At 36.5% G+C, this 20,552-nt stretch overlaps 1 protein-coding gene across 2 annotated transcripts; it reads right to left on the minus strand.

The window, feature by feature from the left end:
- Positions 1 to 202: 202 nt before the first annotated feature.
- LOC150082010 (cytochrome c oxidase assembly factor 5) lies at positions 203 to 19,983 on the minus strand. Of its 2 annotated transcripts, none has more exons than XM_090379904.1 (3): positions 19,789 to 19,983; positions 13,790 to 13,891; positions 203 to 300 (listed from the first exon to the last, which is right to left on the minus strand). In XM_090379904.1, exons 1-3 carry the CDS (start codon positions 19,885 to 19,887, stop codon positions 259 to 261), a joined length of 243 nt encoding a protein of 80 aa, XP_090236030.1. In that variant the 5' UTR covers positions 19,888 to 19,983; the 3' UTR covers positions 203 to 258. The 2 variants fall into 2 exon arrangements, with proteins under 2 accessions (XP_090236030.1, XP_090236028.1); XM_090379902.1 differs by having other exon boundaries at positions 19,780 to 19,983.
- Positions 19,984 to 20,552: the final 569 nt, after the last annotated feature.

Below are 20,552 nucleotides of genomic sequence, written 5' to 3' on the forward strand. Positions count from 1 at the left end.
TTTGTGTACTAAATTTAGATAATCAAGAAAATTTTATTCTAAACTAAAGGCATGAAAGGTAATGAAAAAGCAATGAATTTAAAGATTGGTAAGCACCTCATTAAACAGACCCTGTAAGACTCCAAAAATACAACATACTAAGTGTTTGTCAAATACATAAATATGTTCAGAATTTAATTTCAAGATGAATAATTACTACAGAGGGAGAGAGAATACGAAGTTTATTTTGTTTATTTTTAAAAATTTCCTAAATATTTATCAGTATCCTTTTCTTCCTCGGAATCGCTGTCTGTTATCCAACTTAAAAAAAAAAAAATACAACTTTTTAAAATCAATATAAAGAATAAAAATAGTTATGAAATGCAAATAAAATTACAAAATTTAATAGTAAAGATTTTTAATATCAGTATAATACCTGCTCCTGTCTAATTGAAAATCTCAAAACTTTTTCATAAAATAAAGTATGCACAATTCTCACACTTTACATTAGATTTCTCCATATAATACTGTCCTCTTTCTTGTTTATGAAGTCTGGAATTTTTTACTTTATTATTAATTTTCTCCAGCACTATTTTGGCTATTTTCCATTTCAGGTGCATTTTACTTTCTTTGTTCACTGCATAAAGGTGCACTTATATAAGTCCATCTTATAACTGGTACAAGGGGAATTCAATAAGTTACCTACCTTGGGGCTCACATCTGGTGAGTATGGGCTTGGCAAACCCAAGGTCCTGAGCTGGATATCATCATTCTTCTCTTTCTTGGTGATGCCTTTCTACTTCTCTCTCTCTCTCTCTCTCTCTCTCTCTCTCTCTCTCTCTCACACACACACACACACACGGGGGTAACTCAGGAATTTATTTTTTTTGGCTGGTGCAGCATAAGCCTCAGGCTTCCTTGTATCATGTGGCTAATAATAATAATAATAATAAACAAGTGTGAAACATGAAAAACTAGTTTTATCATAATCTCATAAATGTCCATTTCTTATTTGACAGATCCGGCTTAAATATAGTGAAGTACAAAAGAACAGAAGAGATTTAAACTAGCCTACTCAAAAGATTTTTAGAAGGAAGAGAGAAGCCAATGGAGAACAATGAATGACAAGGCTGTCTGGTATCCATGAAAACTGGACAGGGTGAGGATATTGATTAGAAGGGATCATTGTCACAGTGTATTCGTGTTTGATGGCACCAGGGGTTTCCCCCATCTCTGCTAACATTAGAATGGTTGCAGCAGAACTCAATTAGACAAATTTTAACTAAAATTCAGGCATGAGAAAACTGTGCACCAAGATATTGGCAAAAATTTTGAATGAAGATCAAATAATGAAAAAACTTCAAGCTTGTAATGTTTTGAAAAAAAAAAAAAAAATTGAAGAAAATTCCAAGTACTGTAATTACTTGCAATTAAAGCTGGGTCACTGGCTGTCCCAGTGACCCAGAAACAAATAGTCAATGCAATGAGACACAAAACAATCCCCAGGCCAAATAAAGCAAAAATATCAAAATCAAAAATGAAAACCATGGTTCTTTTGTTTTCTCTGATATTACTGTGGCTGAATACATCCTACCATATCAGACTGTCAATCAAACATACTACACTGAAGTTCTGAAAGGCTGCATAAAAAAATTCGAAAGAAGAGACCTGAATTCAGAATTGAGTTCGATTTGGTATTGGTTGTTGGTTTGTATATTTATCAATGATATTGGTAAAGGCATATCAGGATTAATGTCCAAGTTTGCAGTGATACAAAGGTTGGCTGGCTTGTTAATAACAGTAATGACAGTATGCTATTGCGACAGGATCCAGAAAAGTTGGGCAGATGGGCTGAGAAGTGGCAACTGAAGTTTAACATTCACAAATGTAAAGTACTACATATGGGTATCAGTAACCTCCACATGCTGCAGTTTTCAGTGTTTGGAGACTAGGCACCTGTGAGGTGATCTGACTGAGGTGTATAAGGCTTTGAATGGTTTGAGCAGGCTCAATGCTGATGGGATTCTTCCTCTTGCTCATATCAAGAACAAGAGGGGGGCATGAATTCAAATTGAGGAAAGACACTTTTAGAACAGATGTGCAGAAATTTGCTTTTAGCCAGCAGGTAGTTGATTGCTGGAACAAATTTTCATCTGTCGTTGTGAAAGTTGATAGCTTAAATAAATTCAGGGAAGAACTGGACAAACTTTTAGAGCAAATGGATGGGTGAAATGGGAAGTGTTTTTTTTTTTTTTTTTTTGGTTGATGATATATAAGCTTGCTTTCTTGCATCATATGCCTCTGCTAATGCTAATTGTGGAAGGATGGTTGGATATTCCATCAAAACAATGCTCCACAACACAAAACACTCCCTGTCTGCCAATTGCTGGCCAAAAAAAAAATCCTTGTGTGTGAACATGCAACCCAAACCTTGGATCATTCTATGTCAAGTGGCCTGGGTTCCCTGCTTGACCATCTTCAATTTTGTTGAAACTTGATGTGGATGTTTAAACAGGTTTCGAATGAAGCTGTGCAAAATTTCAGTTCAAAATATAGTATGCTTGAGGCACCAGCACCTTTTTTGTGGAGGTCACTTGTGTTATGCGAAATAAATCACAAAAAATTTTCAAAGTGTTACTGTTGCATAACGGTGAGAGGTAGTTCTCCGAAACTTGGTATATCTAGCTAACCTTTGGCAGAAAATGCATAATTTTTGGGTGTCTTGACACCCAAAAATTATGCATTTTCTGCCAAAATAGAGTATATTCAAGGCTCAAAAACCTTCACATTTTGTAAATGTGGTCTAAACCTGGAACCAAAAATTTGTCGTGACAAATTTAAGCAAGATTTTGAAAGTCATAACTTTGAAATAAAAACCTTTGGACATTCCACTTACCAACTTCACGAATTCAGCCTAACCAAATATCAGCTGTTATACTTGTTTTCTGGCTGAGATATTTTCCTTCAAAGATTGATTCAAAATTTGAAAGTCAAATTTGACTTATCTTAAGGGACAAATATCTTAATGCGGGACACCTTCAATTCTCTCGTTTTTGCCACCACTGGAAAGAGCAGAGTTTCAGCTACAAGGATCTGGTTTGTGTCTTTGCATTTAAGGCCTTAAAATTAAGCCTAAACATCAAGTAGTTTTATGTGCCATATTGTTATTTTGTGAGATTTTTTTTTGTTGGAAGAACACTTCCTTAATCTTGCCTAATATTTAGAATAATCTAGAAATAGAGTATATTCTGGAATATTCTATAATTCCAGAACATTCTAGAATGTTTCTGAATAAAAAAAAAAAACTGATGAACATTCTAGAACTCTGGAATATTCTACAATAATACAAAAAATATATAAATAGCTGATATTTGAACCATGCAATGAAACACATTATTAATGTGTTTTATCTTTATGATAAACAGTTTGTTTATTTTGTTGCTCCATTTTTTATTGTTTGACTGTAATAAAGTAAATTAAGTTTTCAGTGCTTGCAGAAATGTCCAATTATTAGTCAGCATGAAAGCCATGGAATCATTAGCAAAGGCACATGATGCAAGAAAGCAAGCTTATATAGCATCATCAAAAAAAAAAAAAAAACCCTTTATTTCACCCATCCACTCCTCCTGTTCCAGGGAGATTAATGGAGGCACTGGTTAAAAAAGCATTGTATGATCATCTAGACAAGACTTCAGTTATAGCTCGGACACAGCATGGGTTTGTTAAGGGGAAGTCTTGTCTGACTAATTTGATTGGATACTATGATGTAGTCACCAAGGAACTGGATGCAAAGAATAACTTTGATATCATATATTTGGATCTTAGAAAATTCTTTGATACTGTTGCACATGGAAGATTGCTGCACAAATTGGAGCAGTGTGGCATTGGAGGCAAATTTCTGCTATGTATAAAGGGATGGTTGAGTGGGAGAAGACAGAGAGTGGTAATCAATGGACACTGCTCTTTGTGGACTGATGTTATTAGTGGAGTCCCTCAGGGTTCAGTGTTGGGTCCATTGTCATTTTCTGTATTTATAAATGATGTTGATGGTGGTATATCAGGCTTGATGTCCAAGTTTGCAGACAATATGAAGGTTGGCAGGGTTGTTAATGACACTAATGAGAGTACACTGCTGCAACAGGATCTAGAAAAGTTGAGCAGATGGGCTGAGAGGTGGCAAATGAAGTTTAACATTGACGACTGTAAAGTACTACATATGGGAAGCAGTAATCCCAGAGTAACGTATCAACTCTGCGGTATCACACTGACAGTGGTAGAGAATGAAAAGGACCTGGGGGTAATTGTGCAGGCAGTCATGGTGTCTTGTCAATGATATACAGGAATTTTTCTAGCAGGAATAAGGAGGTGATTATCCTCTTGTATAAGGCAATGGTCAGACCATACCTTGAGTACTGTATATAGGTCTGGAGGCCTCATTTTAAGAAGGATGTAGAGCTGTTGGAACGAGTACAGAGAAGGGCAATAAGATTAGTGAATGGGACAAAGGGTTGCTCTTAAGAAGAAAGGCTTAAGTTTTGCAAATTACAGTGTCTGGAAACTAGGCACCTGCGAGGTGATCTGATTGAGGTGTATAAAGCCTTGAATGGTTTGAGCATGCTCAATGCTGATGGGATTCTTCCTCTTGCTCAGAATAATCGCCTGAGAGGGCATAAATTCAAATTGAGGAAAGACGGTTGCAGGATAGATGTGCGGAAGTTTGTCTTTAGCCAGCAGGTGGTTGATTGCTGGAATAAACTTCCATCTGTCGTTGTAGAAGTTGATAGCTTAAACAGATTTTGTCCAGCTTATCTCCACCAAAATCTTCTGATTTTGGTGGAGATAAGTTGGACTCGTGCACCATCAGTCATATGGATAATTCTAAATGTCATGTGCTATCCTATACACGCAAAACTGGGTTAAAATTATTTAAAGAATTTGAATTTGAAGAACAACAGCTGATAGGTTGACGATTAAAACTGGTGAAGAAGACACAATTTGTCTATATCACAAAGCTTTGCTTTTGACAAAATTTGAATTTTTGCAACGTTCATGTTGCAATCCTTTCTAGAAGAAAAATCATATGGTGAAAAAAACGTTTACAACCAATTGATTTGTCAATGGCAAACTACTTGAATGACCTAACAAAGGTAGACATAAAACCAGGCCAGAAGCTGTGCCCATCATGCCGAAAAGCAGCAACAGGAACATCAACTTCATCTGGATCAGGCCATCATGACAAAATGAATGTGACTGAAAGCTTGAACACAAATTTCATGGCTATTGGTATTTCTCCTCTGAAATTTCAGCGAATGGCTAAGAGAGACTCACAAAAGGCTATGCCAAAAGGAAGGCAAGTCAAGTACAAGATGTAATTGCCAGTAAAATTGCATCTATTGGTGGCTTGGATCCAAATGACATCATGGAGCCAAGTGCAAGTCATCAGTGTGGAAATTGCTTAGATTACAATGAGCTGTAAAAAGAATTGAAAGAAAAGTTGATGGTATCAAGTCATTCAGAAATACTTCAAATATCAGCACTAGCTCCAGTTAGTTGGTCCATAAAGAAAACAATGGAAGAGTTTAGTGTCTCAGAAAGAATGGTCAAGAAAGCTAAAAAAACTTAAAACAGAAGAAGGAACCATGGCCATACCTGGAAAAGAGCAAGGAAAAAAGCTTTCTGAGCAAGTAAAGCAAAAGGTAATGGAATTTTTTGAAGATGATGAATTTAGTTGGATATGCCCTGGAAATAAAGATTACATTTTCATTATAAATGCAGATGGAATAAAAATGCTAATGTGATTACTACTCAGCAACTTGAAGGATATGTTTAAACTTATTGAGATAGAAATGGATCTGACATTGGAACTTCAACCCAAGTGGTGGGTCACAGTTGGTACACCAGGAACACATTCTGTATGTGTATGCACAGTCCATCAAAATGTCAAGTTAATGCTAACAGCAAGTCTTGTTGAATGTGATTACAAGGTTCTCATTGAAAAAAAAAGTCTGTGATTTGGAGTAAAAAGATTGTATGCTTCATCGGTGTGAAAAATGTCTAGGAATGGATGAATTAAAAAAATTTCACAATATATACACACTGACAGACATACACTGGACACAAAGCAATTAACAACAGAAGATTTTATTGAAGAGTTGAGTACAAAGATATTTAACCTTTCCTGTCATCACTACATTGCTAAACATCAAAGCTACTATTTGAAGTCAACGAAGGAAAGCCTAATGACAGAATTGGTCATCTTTGACCATCCTTGGACTCAGGGGAGGTACCCATGGACTGGATATGTGCAAATGCGACCCCAATTCACAAAGGAGGATCAAAGGGCGACACAAGTAATTATAGACTTGTTAGTTTAACTTCTGTTCCAGGGAAATTAATGGAGGCACAGTTAAAGAAGCACTGCAGGATCATCTAGACAAGACTTCAGTTATAGCTCGAACACAGCATGGTTTTGTTAAGGGAAAGTTTTGTCTGAACAAGTTGATTGGATACTATGATGTGGTGACAAAGAAACTGGATGCAGGGAATAACTTTGATATCATATATTTGGATCTTAGAAAGGCTTTTGATACTGTTGCACGTGGAAGACTGCTGCACAAATTGGAACAGTGTGGCATTGGAGGCAAATTGCTGCTATGGATAAAGGGATGGTTGAGTGGGAGAAGACAGAGAGTGGTAATCAATAGACACTGCTCTTTGTGGACTAATGTTATTAATGGAGTCCCTCAGGGTTCAGTGTTGGGTCCATTGCTGTTTTCTGTATTTATAAATGATACTGATGATGGTATATCAGGCTTAATGTCCAATTTTGCAGATAATACAAAGGTTGGCAGGGTTGTTAAGGACACTAATAACAGTACGCTGCTGCAACAGGATCTAGAAAAGTTGAGCAGATGGGCTGAGAGGTGGCAAATGAAGTTTAATATTGGCAAATGTAAAGTACTACATATGGGAAGCAATAATCCCAGAGTAACATATCAACTCTGTGGCACTACACTGACTGTAGTAGAGAATGAAAAAGACCTGGAGTAATTGTGCAGGCAGATATGAAGTTTTCTGAGCAGTGCAGACGGCCCGCAAGAGTAGCTCATGGTGTCTTGTCAATGATATACAGGAATTTTTCTAACAGGGATAAGAAGGTGATTATCCCTTTGTATAAGGCAATGGTCAGGCCACACCTTGAGTACTATATACAGGTCTGGAGGCCTCATTTTAAGAAGGATGTAGAGCTGTTGGAACGAGTACAGAGAAGGGCAACAAGATTAGTGAATGGAACGAAGGTTTGCTCTTACGAAGAAAGGCTTAAGTTTTGAAGATTACAGTGTCTTCAGACTAGTAACCTGCGAGGTTATCTGATTAAGTGTATAAAGCTTTGAATGGTTTGAGCATGCCCAATGCTGACGGGATTCTTCCTCTTGCTCAGAATAATCACCTGAGAGGGCATAAATTCAAATTGAGGAAAGACAGTTGTATGATAGATGTGCGGAAGTTTGCTTTAGCCACGGGTAGTTGATTTTTGGAACAGACTTCCATCTTTTGTTGTGAAAGTTGATAGCCTAAATAAATTTTAAGGCTGAGCTCGACAGGTATATGAATGGAGGGGTGAAATGGGAGTGGTGTTTTTTTTTGGCTGTTGCTGCATAAGCTTGCTTTCTTGCATCGTATGTCTCTACTAATGCTAATGCTAATCTTGATGGATTTTGCAGAAAATTATTCATTTGTTGTGCAAGATGCTTTTCAAGGGTTCCACTGGGAGAATAGTCAGGCTACATTGCATCCATTTGTCATTTATTACAAGGATGTTGAACTTCAGAATATAAGTTTTTGCATAATCAGTGACTGCCTTCAACATGACACAATTGCAGTGCATGTTTTTCTAACCAACTTAATTGAATATTTGAAAAGTTTCATGACAGAAATAAGGCACATTCACTTCAGTGATGGTTCTGTAGCTCAATGCAAGAGTTTCAAGAATTTTATTAACTTGTGTCATCATCAACAGGATTTTGATGCTGAATGGAATTTCTTTGGCACTAGCCATGCAAGTCACCATGTGATGGAATTGGCGGAACAATAAAATGATTGGCAGCACGTGCAAGTCTCCAACGCCCAACTGAAAACCAAATCCTGACACCAAAAAACATGTTTGAATTTTGTGACAAGCATGTGACGGGAATAAAATTCTGTTTTGTTTCTAAAGAGGAAATTGAGCAGGTAAGGCCATTTCAAGAGAAAAGATTCATAGATGGTCATCCTATTGCTGGAACAAGAGAAACTCATCACTTCATTCCTATTGATGCAAGACAGATTCGTGTTTGCAGAGTATTAAATGACACCATCATCATTTGTAGCTCATGTAGATGAGACTAGTGAAACCAATACTCAATATGTGCCAATTGTTAATTTGCAACCTGGCCAATACATTGCCTGTATTTATGAAAATAATTGGTGGATTGGAAATATTTGTGAATATTTGAAGAATGTGATGTATTGGTAAATTTCATGCATCCTCAAGGAGCAGCTCACTCATTTCACTGGCCTGCTAGACAAGATGTCTGCTGGATTCCTGAACAACAAATTATTGCCAATCTTCCAGCTCCAAAAACAACAACAACAACAGGCCAATATAGTTTGCCTGAAGTAGTAATATCAACCATCAATGAAAAATTCCAGTCCATTACGAAGCAGTGATTCAGCATCTTCACACCCACTTGCTTATTTCAAATTGTATTGTGTTTTAAATAAATTTTGTTGTGGTTATAACTTCTTTCAAGCTTAGAAACCAATAGAACACCATCTTTATGCTTTGAATGCTGAATAAAGACCACTTTTCAGGCTTGGGAACTTGCAGTAAAGAAACCCATGCAATTTCTTTTCTTGCCATTTCCACCCCCATTGTAAAAAATACAGATCTTTTTTGTGCAGTGGCAATATATACTTTCTCCTTAAACCAAAGGGCAGAAAATTTCACTCTTGTAAATGCACTAGTTCTGTCCTTATTGAGATGTGAAACTTCACCATCAAATAAGTATGCAAATATTATGTGGAAAATATAAAATGTTTAAGGCCATTTTTTAGGCCTTTAGTAGCAAGACACAAAACTGAAAAACCATGATTCTTGTTGCTTAAAACCTGCTCTTTCCAATGGTAGCAAAAATGAGAGAATTGAAGGTGTCCCACATTAACATATTTGCCCCTAAAGATAGGACAAATTTTGAGTCTATCTTTGAAGGAAAATATCTCAGCCAGCAAACAAGTACTGTATAAGAGCTCATATTTATTTAGGCTGAATTCATGCAGATGTTAAATGGAATGCCCAAAGAAGAAGGTACCAAAGGTTTTTATTTCAAAGTTATGATTTTCAAAAGACTTGCTTAAATTTGTCAAAACAAATTTTTGGTGCCAGTTTTAAGACCGCATTGTAAAAATTGTGAAGGTTTCTGAGCCTGGACACCAAACGTTTTGCATTCTCTGCCAAATTTTTAACTAGGAATACCAAGTTTCAGAGCACTACCTCTCAATGTTGTGCAACAGTAACACTTAAAACTTTGAAAATTTTTTGTGATTTTCTTTGCGTAACACAAGTGACCTCCACAAAAAAAGTGCCCTTGCCTCAAGCATGCTATATTTTGAATCGAATTTTTGCACAGCTTCTTTGGAAACCTGTTTAAACATCTACACCAAGTTTCAATAAAATTGAAGATGGTCGAGCAGGAACTATCTTCAAAATTAGGCTACTTAACATGGAATCACCCACTTGTGACTTTTTTCTCTTCCCTAAACTGAAAATGGTGCATGTATACTTGCATGTACACCAATACTAGGAGTATAGTAAATAAATTTGAAGTGCTAGTCAAGACATCAATGGCAGATATTGCTGGGATATTACAGATATGAAGAATGCAGAATTGGAATTTGGGGAGTACAATGTGTACAGAAAAGATAGGAAGGATTATGCTGTTAGTTAAGGAACAACAAAATCTAAAGAAGTGCATCCAGTTGACATGGGTGGACAGTACAATGTTACGTCAATTTGGTGTGACATAAGCACTGGGAAAGCTAAAATGAGGGTAGGAGTGTGTTATAGGCCTAGTGACTCTGATGAGTACAATGAACAACTATACAGAGAAATAGTGGGCCAGTAAATCAGAATGTCTTATAATGGGGGATTTTAACTTCATGGATATTGACTGGAACTTGTGGATTGGTCACTTGCATGCTAGCAAGACTTTTGTGGATTTATTGGATAATTGTTTTCTACAGCAGCATGTTCAAGGCAACCAGAGAGAGTACTTCTCTTGATCTGGTTATCAGCAGTGATTATTTATGCATTAAGAATTTGCAGATAAAGGAACCACTAAGTAGTAGTGATCACACTGTACTGATGTGGGATTTACTCAAAGATGTAACTATTATTAAGGGTAAAGGGAAGGATTTTTGTTTTCATAAAGGTGACTACAGTGGTCTCAGACAGTTTTTAATTCTATACTATGGTACCAACTGATGATGTTATCAACAGCAAATTCTAAATGGGAAGCATTAAAGGAAGTGGAAGCTACTAGGCTTTTCATATCAACTAAGGAATAGTGTTCAAGATTTAGGCCTAAATGGATAGCAGATGAACTAATGAGACTCATGGCAGAGAATAAAAATGCATGGGATGCATATAAATTATCAGGTGACACACAAGGCTGTGGTAGATATAGGCTAGTCTCTAATCACGTCACAAAGGAGGTTAGGCAAGTGAACCTCCTTTTTTTTTAGCAAGGATGCTAAGAAAAATCACTCACTTGATATCGATGGTTCGACCGTTGATGATCCTGCACAGTAGTCGACAAACTGAATGAATGTTCTGAAACTACATTCATACATGATTAATTCATTAGGGAAGTGGAGGACTCTAACAGGGAGCTTAATGATTTTGTAATAACTGAGAGCAAAGTGGAGAAATTGTTGAAGTTAAACATAAGAAAAGCACCTGGAATGGATGGGATATATCCAGTTATATTAAAGGAGGCAACAAAGGAAGTAGGCAAACCCATAGCCAAAATTAGGAGAGCTTCCTTGGACTCAGGGGAGGTCCCCATGGACTGGAGGTGTGCAGATGTATCCCCAATTCACAAACGGTGACATGAGTAATTATACACCTGTTGGGTTAACTTCTGTTCTAGGGAAAATAATGGAGTTGCCTTTAAAGAAGCATTGCAGGATCATCTAGACAAGGCTGAAGTAATAATTCAGACAGAGCATGGGTTTGCTAAGGGGAAGTCTTGTCTGACAAGTCTGATTGGATACTATGATGTCACAAAGGAACTGGATGCAAAAAATAATTTTGATATCATATACGGGGATTTCAGGAAAGCTTTTGATACTGTTGCACATTATAGTACAAACTGGAGCAGTATGGCATTAGGGACAAGTTGCTACAGTGGATAAAAGGATGGTTGAGTGGGAGAAGACAGAGAGTGGTAATCAATGGAAACTGCTCTTCTTGGACTAATGTTATCAGTGCAGTCCCCCAAGGTTTGGTGTTGGGCCCATTGTTGTTTTCTATATTTATCAATGATATTGATGAAGGCTTAATGTCCAAGTTTGCAGATGATACAAAGATTGGTAAGGTTATTAATAACAGTAATGACTGTATGCTACTGCAACAGGATCCAGAAAAATTTGGGCAGATGGGCTGAGAAGTGGCAACTGACTGAGGTTTAACATTCACAAATACAAAGTACTCCATATGGGTGGCAGTAACCCAAGAATAACCTACCAACTATGTGATACTACACTCGGGGTAGTGGAGAATGAAAAAGACCTTGGGGTAATTGTGCAGTCAGATGTGAAGTTTTCTGAGCAGTGCAGACAGACTGCCATAGCAGGTCATGGGGTCTTTTCAATGATATACAGGAAATATGCTAACAGACAAAAGGAGGTGATTATCCCTTTGTATAAGGCAATGGTCAAGCCACACCTTGAGTACTGCATACAGGTCTAGAGGCTTCATTTTAAGAAGGCTGTAGAGTTGCTTGAGTACATAGAAGGGCAACAAGATTGATGAGGGGAACGAAGGGGTCCTCTTACTAAGAAAGGCTTAAGTTCTGCAAATTGCAGCATCTGGAGACTAGGCACATGCGAGGTGATCTGATTGAGATATATAAGATCTTGAATGGTTTTTGAGAAGACTCAATGCTGATGGGATTCTTGCTCAGATTACAAACCTGAGGGAGTATAAACTCAAAGTGAGAAGAGACAGTTGTAGAATAGATGTGCAGAAGTTTGCCTTTAGCCAGCGGATAGTTGATTGTTGGAACAGACTTCCATCTGTTGTTTTAGAAGTTGGTAGCTTAAATAAATTCAAAGAAAAACTGGACAAACATTTGGAGTGAATGGATGGGTGAAATGGGAAGTGTTTGTTTTTTTTTTGGCTGATGCTGTACAAGTTTACTTTCTTGCATCTATGCCTCTATTAATGCTAATGTACTTAAAGGAACTCATTTCAAGTCCACTGAAGACATTCAGAAAAAATATGACGAGTTAAAAGAGCTTACAGAAGATGACTTCGAGAAATGTTTCTATGTTTGGAAGAAATGTATAGAAAAGTGCATGCAAGCTCAAGGCAGTTATGTTGAAGTGGATAATGTAGCCCAGTGGTCAGGGGCGAGAGTGCATAGCACGTGTTCCTTGAGTGGACCGGGGTTCAAGCCCGTGACCACTAAATACGATAAATATTTGTATTGACGATTTATTGTAAACTCTACTGACTTAGTTGTCGTGCCAGAGTATAAACAGAAAATTTATTTATAACTTGTAAGGTGTGAAATATTCCATTATATTGAAACAGTCTCGTTATTTAATAGCCATACTTCATATTATATTAATTTCTAATACTGCTTTATGCTAAAAAAACAAAGTGATATAATTTGCATAAATATCATAAAATACATATAACATCACAATAAAGTGGTTCTTAACAGGTAAATGAGTATCATTTATTTCAATATAAAAAAAATAATTTTCTGTTTATACTCTGGGAAGACCACACAGTCAGAGGAGTTCACAAGGTAGAGATAATACAAGAAACAGAATCGTATTCAGCAGTCATGGGCTTGAACCTGGGTCACTCAAGGCACATGTACTTATGCCCCCGTGTGCCTGACCACTCGTCTATGGCAGCCTTGAAAACAATGAAGTAACTATCATTTTTCTGCTAATTTTTTTTTTGGTTTGTTGATTAAGATTTAACTTTATTAGACCTTGTGAACAATTACTATGCTATTTTATTCACATAGTAATTTTCCAACGTTAAAAACCATGGAAATATATGAATCATAACTTATAAATATAAAAAAACTTCAAATTTAAAGTAATTTTTATGAAAACCCCAAACACAAAAGTATTAGAACCTACAGTACTTAGTACTGTGCATGGGTTTATGGTAGCGAAGATAAAGAAGTTACTTATTGATATTAGACTTAAATTTCAGTAGATTGTAATTTTTAGAAAATGTGTGAAGGTGGTTGTTCCAGAAAACTGAAGTTGAAGGAACACATGAGGAAGAAGAAAAGTTGGTTCAGTGGGTTTGAAGTTCTACAGTAAAAAAATGCTGACTGGTTGTGGCACAAGTTAAGATTGGTTTGGAAGAGAAAGGAAGAATTTCACCACATTCCACTAAATCACATTAATAATTATATTTTAAATTTTATAGTTATAAATAATTTCATTCAAACAACACCATTTATCACTAAGTTATAAAAACTAATAGAACTTTAATTAATGTATATATTTTAGAAATTACCAATGAACGTTTGCACTCGAAGAAAGTATTCCTGAGAGCATAGCACTCTTGAGGGACACTTGGATGTCTTGATAATAGACATTCCTTTGGAGTTATCTTGTGCTAAAGAGAGAAAACTTAATTATTTAAAGAAAAGGCTCATATAAATGAAAAAGCCAAGCTATCTATTCTATGTGAAACAAGTAATCCTATAAGTTGTATGTCTTCTTCAGTCATACTGAATTGAGAAGATTAAGAAAAAAATTCAGGAGGGGCAAAGTTACTCACAGATCCAAACAAAAATACCTTTTTTCTGAGGATAATGGAAAAAAATGCCAGAATCATACATACAGAAAGATTTTTTCCTTCCCTCTTGGACAGAATATTTTCATTCCCTATCCCCAAAATTAATAATGCCAAGACAGATAAAGATTACTGACTAACAACTATCTCATCTGAACTTCTAACATTATTTCAGAGGGTCCTACTTCCTTCCTTAATGCTAATGTAAAACATACACTATGGAAGAAAAAGGGTATCAACAATTAATGCTTTTAATCAGAAAGGAATGTTAGATATACTGATTTAGTTTGAGCTTTAATCTCAGTATGTGACTTACTTGATCATCTTTAACATTTTTATGGTATTCATGGGGATATTCTTTATTTCATTAGCCAGTCTCTTCAGTTTTGGACCCTTGTTCTTCAACATCGTGTAAAACTTCAAAAGACTGTTTCAATTAGGATCACCCAAGGACCTCCTTTCAACCTTACACTTAAGCCCTCATTACTTCTCCATGTAAATTCCACTGATCTCTTATGGTGATGATCTGAAAATCTGGACTATCTCTACAACTTATCAAGAGGCCTCTAAAAAATCATTTTACACTAACCTAAAATGATATGGTGGATTATTTGGTTTCTTATCTCAAAAATTTTGGCTTAGAAATTAATCCTTATAAATGTGGACATATTGCAAAGACCAAAAAAACTGCACTGTTGTGGCAAGACAACCAACAAACCTCTTTATAGTACAGCAGCCTTTTGAAAGCTACGGTTGTTTTTACCACTTTTATTCTGGATAGTGTGATTGCTATTCTTTATATTTATTTATTATTTTACTGTTTTTATTGTACAATCAGTGTATTTTATTTTATGATTTTTAATTTGATCTGGTCTGGAATTTGGACTGTTGAAGTACTGAAAACCTGGGGATCTTTTTTGACTCAGGTTGTCTTTTTCCACCCAACTTAAAAGATCTAGAGATTTCTTCTCTAAAAAAAGGGCTTGTGTGACAGCTCATTCATGTTTTTAAACCTCATGTGTTACTCAAATACATACCTCCTTTCTTACAATAATACAAAAAAAAAGGGGGGGGGGGTTACCTGTGTAAGCATGATAGGTGTGTGCAGCTGGGCTGAGAACATGTAGAGTGTGTATGGTTCATGGTTCTACAGGTCCCCCTCTCAATTAGACCACAGTGGGGACAACCTACAAGATGCCTTCCACCATGATGTCATGCCTCCCCTCCTGTGAGGCATGGTGTGGGACCTGCTGACACTGGCTGCAGCTGGTCTGGTCAGTGTGGGATTTCAAATGGAGAAGTGCTGTCTGTTCACAGCACAATCTCCTCTCCCATATAGGGCACTCTGGCCCAATGGCTTTACTCCCCCTTCATCATCTATTTTCCTTTTCCGCACCCAAACACTTCACTACCACAATCCTTTTTCTGCTTTTGAGTCCCCCTCTGTGGTTAAGATATAGAGGGCTACCTCTATCCCTTAACCACAGGGGGGGGACTACATGGAGTTGAGGGCCCCCAGGTGCCACTTGGCAAGCAACACTATACACTGTCCTTTCTGTATACATTGTACTCCCCATATTCAAATTCTGCATCCTCATATCTGGGTGACACGATGGGTGATCCCCACAGTGTCTACATTTGTAATATAGTTCAGAAAAATTATACTATGTTTGTAGGAGTATCTTGTCCTGTTATGTTTTTTCTGCCAGCAGGATTTAGATTGCATTGTCTTTGCAATGAGTTGTCCAGTTACTGTATTACTTTCAAACAGATAGCCTTATCAAAAGGTTAATTAGCCATTTGTTTAAAAGATATTTTTATGCAGCTAGTTTCAAGACTAAGTGATCCCTCATCAGATAGCAAGTGATCCCTAGTGATAACAAAGACAAAAATTATAACTTTAACTTTCAAAATTGATTTTGTATATTGTGTGGCAGCTCATATCAAACAACTTCTTAATAACTTTTGTATGATGTTATTAACAGCAACCACCTGCTATTTAATGAGGGACCAGTTATGTTTGAAACACAATGCCACAGCAGTATTATTTTTTAAATAAATGGCCAATTAATCCTTTGACGAGGCTATCTGTTTAAAGGCAGTGTGATACTAGGACTCTCACTGCAAAGTCAAATTTGTTCTGATGTGAGAATTAAAAGCATGGTATTATTTACATATCATAAATACTACTGGACACAAAAATGGATTAAAAGACAAGACAGTCCTGCAAGCATTTAATAATGAGAGAAATGTAACCTTTTTTTTCCCAGTGATTCTTAATATTGGATTGCTTTCTTATGTTTCAGATTTATTTTTGTAAAATTTTATGGATTTTAAATTACAAATTGTAAAGTGTTGGATTTTATAAAGTTTACTGTAATATGTATCTCAATAAAAATATCTTGCAAAATATATTTATAATTTAGACACTGAGTGATTAAACAAAATATAATATGTATTACTTGGATAAAATTTTTTTTTTTTTTTGTTAATTATATTTATACTTTGGATATGAAAAATTGAGAAGCCAAAATGATAAATTCTTCAATGTCAGTAAATACAACATTTAATAATGGATCACAGATTTTTTTTAGTTTAGGTGGAATGTATTATAAAAAAAAAGATTGAGAAAAGCTACTCCAGTGGTTTTTTGTATTCTTGGGACAATATGAATCTTGTGAGAGACAAAAAAAAAAAAGTAACTGTTGGAGGAAACCCTACTCTCTCTACCTGAGATTGACTAACTACAGTTCCAACTGAGATGGTTTTTAAAAATCCCACCATTCTCTGATAGAATTCAAACCCAGACTTCTCTAAATGTGTGACAGTGCCATTATACTTATGCCCAGTTGATTAGGATAAATGACATGAGGATACCTTATGGCAAGCTGGATTTTGAGTTTGAGATGCATTACAAATATTACTAGAACTAGTGGTGGCTAACAATCTAAACGAGTATTTTGCATCTACATTCACACATGAGGAGTTATTCAGGAAGGGGAATGTCGTAGGTGAAGTAAACATTGGCAGTGAGCTAGATGATTTTCTAATAACTGAGAGGAAAGTGGAGGAGAAATTGTTGAGGATAAACATAAAAAAGGCACCCGGGGTGGATGGGATCTATCCAGTTATATTAAAGGAGGCAGCAAAGGAAGTAAGCAAACCCCTAGCCATAATTATGAGAGCTTCTTTGGACTCAGGGGAGGTACCCATGGACTGGAGATGTGCAAATGTAACCCCAATTCACAAAGGAGGATCAAAGGCTGACACAAGTAATTATAGACCTGTGAGTTTAACTTCGGTTCCAGGAAATTAATGGAGGCATTGGTTAAAGAAGCACTGCAGGATCATCTGGACAAGAATTCAGTTATAGCTCAGACACAGCATGGGTTTGTTAAGGGCAGGTCTTGTCTGACCAATTTGATTGGATACTATGTTGTAGTCACAAAAGAACTGGATGCAGGGAATAACTTTGATATTATATATTTGGATCTTAGAAAGGCTTTTGATACTGTTGCGCATGGAAGACTGCTGCACAAATTGGAGAAGTGTGGCATTCGAGGCAAATTGCTGCTATGGATAAAGGGATGGTTGAGTGGCAGAAGACAGAGAGTGGTAATCAATGGACACTGCTCAACGTGGACTAATGTTATTAGTGGAGTTCCTCAGGGTTCAGTGTTGGGTCCATTGTTGTTTTCTGTATTTATAAATGATATTGATGATGGTGTATCAGGCTTAATGTCCAAGTTTGCAGACGATACAAAGGTTGGCAGGGTTGTTAAGGACACTACTGATACTATGCTGCTGCAACAGGATCTGGAAAGGTTGAGCAGATGGGCTGAGAGGTGGCAAATGAAGTTTAACATTGACAAATGTAAAGTACTACATATGGGAAACAGTAACCCCAGATCAACGTATCAGCTCTGTGGTACTACGCTGACAGTGGTAGAGAATGAAAAGGACCTGGGGGTAATTGTGCAGGCAGATATGAAGTTCTCTGAGCAGTGCAGACGAGCTGCAAGAGTAGCTCATGGTGTCTTGTCAATGATATACAGGAATTTTTCTAGCAGGGACAGGGATGTGATTATTCCCTTGTATAAGGCATTGGTCAGGCCACACCTTGAGTACTGTATACAGGTCTGGAGGCCTCATTTCAAGAAGGATGTAGAGCTGCTGGAACGAGTACAGAGAAGGGCAACAAGATTAGTGAATGGAACAAAGGGTTGCTCTTACGAAGAAAGGCTTAAGTTTTGCAAATTACAGAGCCTGGAGACTAGGCATCGCCGAGGTGATCTGATAGAGGTGTACAAGGCTTTGAATGGCTTGAGCATGCTCAATGCCGATGGAATTCTTCCTCTTGCTCAGAATAATCACCTGAGAGGGCATAAATTCAAATTGAGGAAGGACGGATGTCGGATAGATGTGCGGAAATTCGCCTTTAGCCAGCGGGCAGTTGGTTTGTGGAATAGACTTCCATCGCTTGTTGTTGAAGTTGATAGCCTAAACAAATTTAAGGCTCAGCTGGACAGGTATTTCGAACGAATTGAGGGGTGAAATGGGAGTAGTGGTTGTTTTTTTTTTTTTTTTTTTTTTTTTGGCTGATGCTGAATAAGCTTGCTTTCTTGCATCATATGCCTATGCTAATGCTAATTACAATTCTTGTATATGTTAAAAACTGTGCATCTCAAACTTATAATTTGAAAGATATCTTTATTTGTACATAAGATAAAAAAATAAATATATACTTTAAAACTGCAAACTTAGCACAGTATTTTTTTATGAACACTTGAATACTTTCTGGATTAACAACACTTAAATGGATGCAGTTTATCATAAATGGGTGAATTTTTTTAAAAATAAAATTTACAAACAACCTTCATATAAAATAAGTGATTTCTTTTGATTTTATGAAAACCCCAAACACAAAAGGTATCAAAATCTATAGTACTTAGTACCGTGCATGGGTTGAAGGAGAAATATGGGGGGGGGGGGGGGGAGATACCGGAAACTTTGCTCTAGAGACTAAACATGGATTTAGGTATGCTAACAGATTTTAAAATTTTCTGAGGATTTTTTTCTGATAGGACTACCACTAAAATTCCAAGCTCCAATACAGCCATTAGAGTTTGCATGTTTGTCTGTTATTGTACAATTTTATAATGAAATTGCATTAAGTACAGTTGTAATATATTACGGAAATACTATAACAAATTTCAAGAATTTTAAATTTAATTGAATATTAGCTTTCCTTCGCAGCTGCAATTCATTTTTGTTGCGTTCTGACGAAGTCTACAAGTTTTGAACAGTTTTTATAGGAATATTTCTGATTTGTATCTCCGCTTTTACGGACTCTACATTTAGTCTATTTTGTTTATCGGTTCACAAATTTTTCATACTTGAAAATACTTTCTGCATTCACTTCGCTAATAACCGCTGATACGATACTGTACTATTTTAATTTAATCCACATTTTATCAAGTAAATTAAGGTCGAATACGTTGTCGAAAGCGGACCGCTTGGCGCTTGAAACTGGGAGCACTGGTGAAGCACTAGAACGTGGTCATACACGAAACATTTTGAGAACAAAACGAGTGTAAAGTTTAAAAACCGCGATGATACCGCTAAAAGCAGAATCATCCCAGTTATTAACTTTTATCCCAGTTGCAACCCAACTTCCCGATAAGTTAATCTTTTCGAGGAAAACATACCACACGCACACATTCGGTATCTAACAAACATGCTTTCAAGTCCTCTCGCACTCCTGAACATGATGATTGCTTGTCTGATGCTGGGATTTCTTCAGAGTAATTTGGCATGCTGAGATAAAATCCAAGCCCTTTAAAAAATTAAATAAAACCTTAAACACAACTACGCATCTTTCCCATCACTCACTCTCACATTTAAAAGTATGAACCATGGCGTAATTGGAATATTCAAAAGTGCCCTCTACGAACGAGCGAGATTTATTTTTAAATGAACCAATATTGAGAGATTTAATCTATGTGAACGTGTCGGAATAATCATAAAGAGGCTTGATACGATGGGAAAAGAGAGGGTGGGGAGGTTGTGAATGGAGGTCAGATGCAAAGGGGATAGGTAGACGCAATTAAGTTTAATACAGTGGAGGTAGAAATCGGCTTCATGAACTGTACGACTGAAAGCTATCTGTCTTTCCTTTTTATTTATTTACATATTTCTCTATAAGGTAATTGAGCAGTTTTTTGCTTTTTTAGGCCCCACAACAAATTGTTCTGAAAACATACACTTCTATATAGATATACATTAAACCATGTGAATCAGCGCACTATGACCATAAAAAACAATGCGCCAAAAATCCATAAAACAAGAACCACAATAAACTTACATGTTTTTAGGATTTTTTTTCATTAAATTATAATGAAGCAAGATAAAGTTAAATTTTGAGCGATTATTTCAATAGGTTTGAAATGTTGTTTAGAGAACGCATAGGGAGGAGATCCCA

This window comes from Mastigoproctus giganteus, chromosome 8 (assembly GCF_048544385.1).
Source record: "Mastigoproctus giganteus isolate SK-2022 chromosome 8, ASM4854438v1, whole genome shotgun sequence".
Taxonomy (NCBI): Eukaryota; Metazoa; Arthropoda; class Arachnida; order Uropygi; family Thelyphonidae; genus Mastigoproctus; species Mastigoproctus giganteus.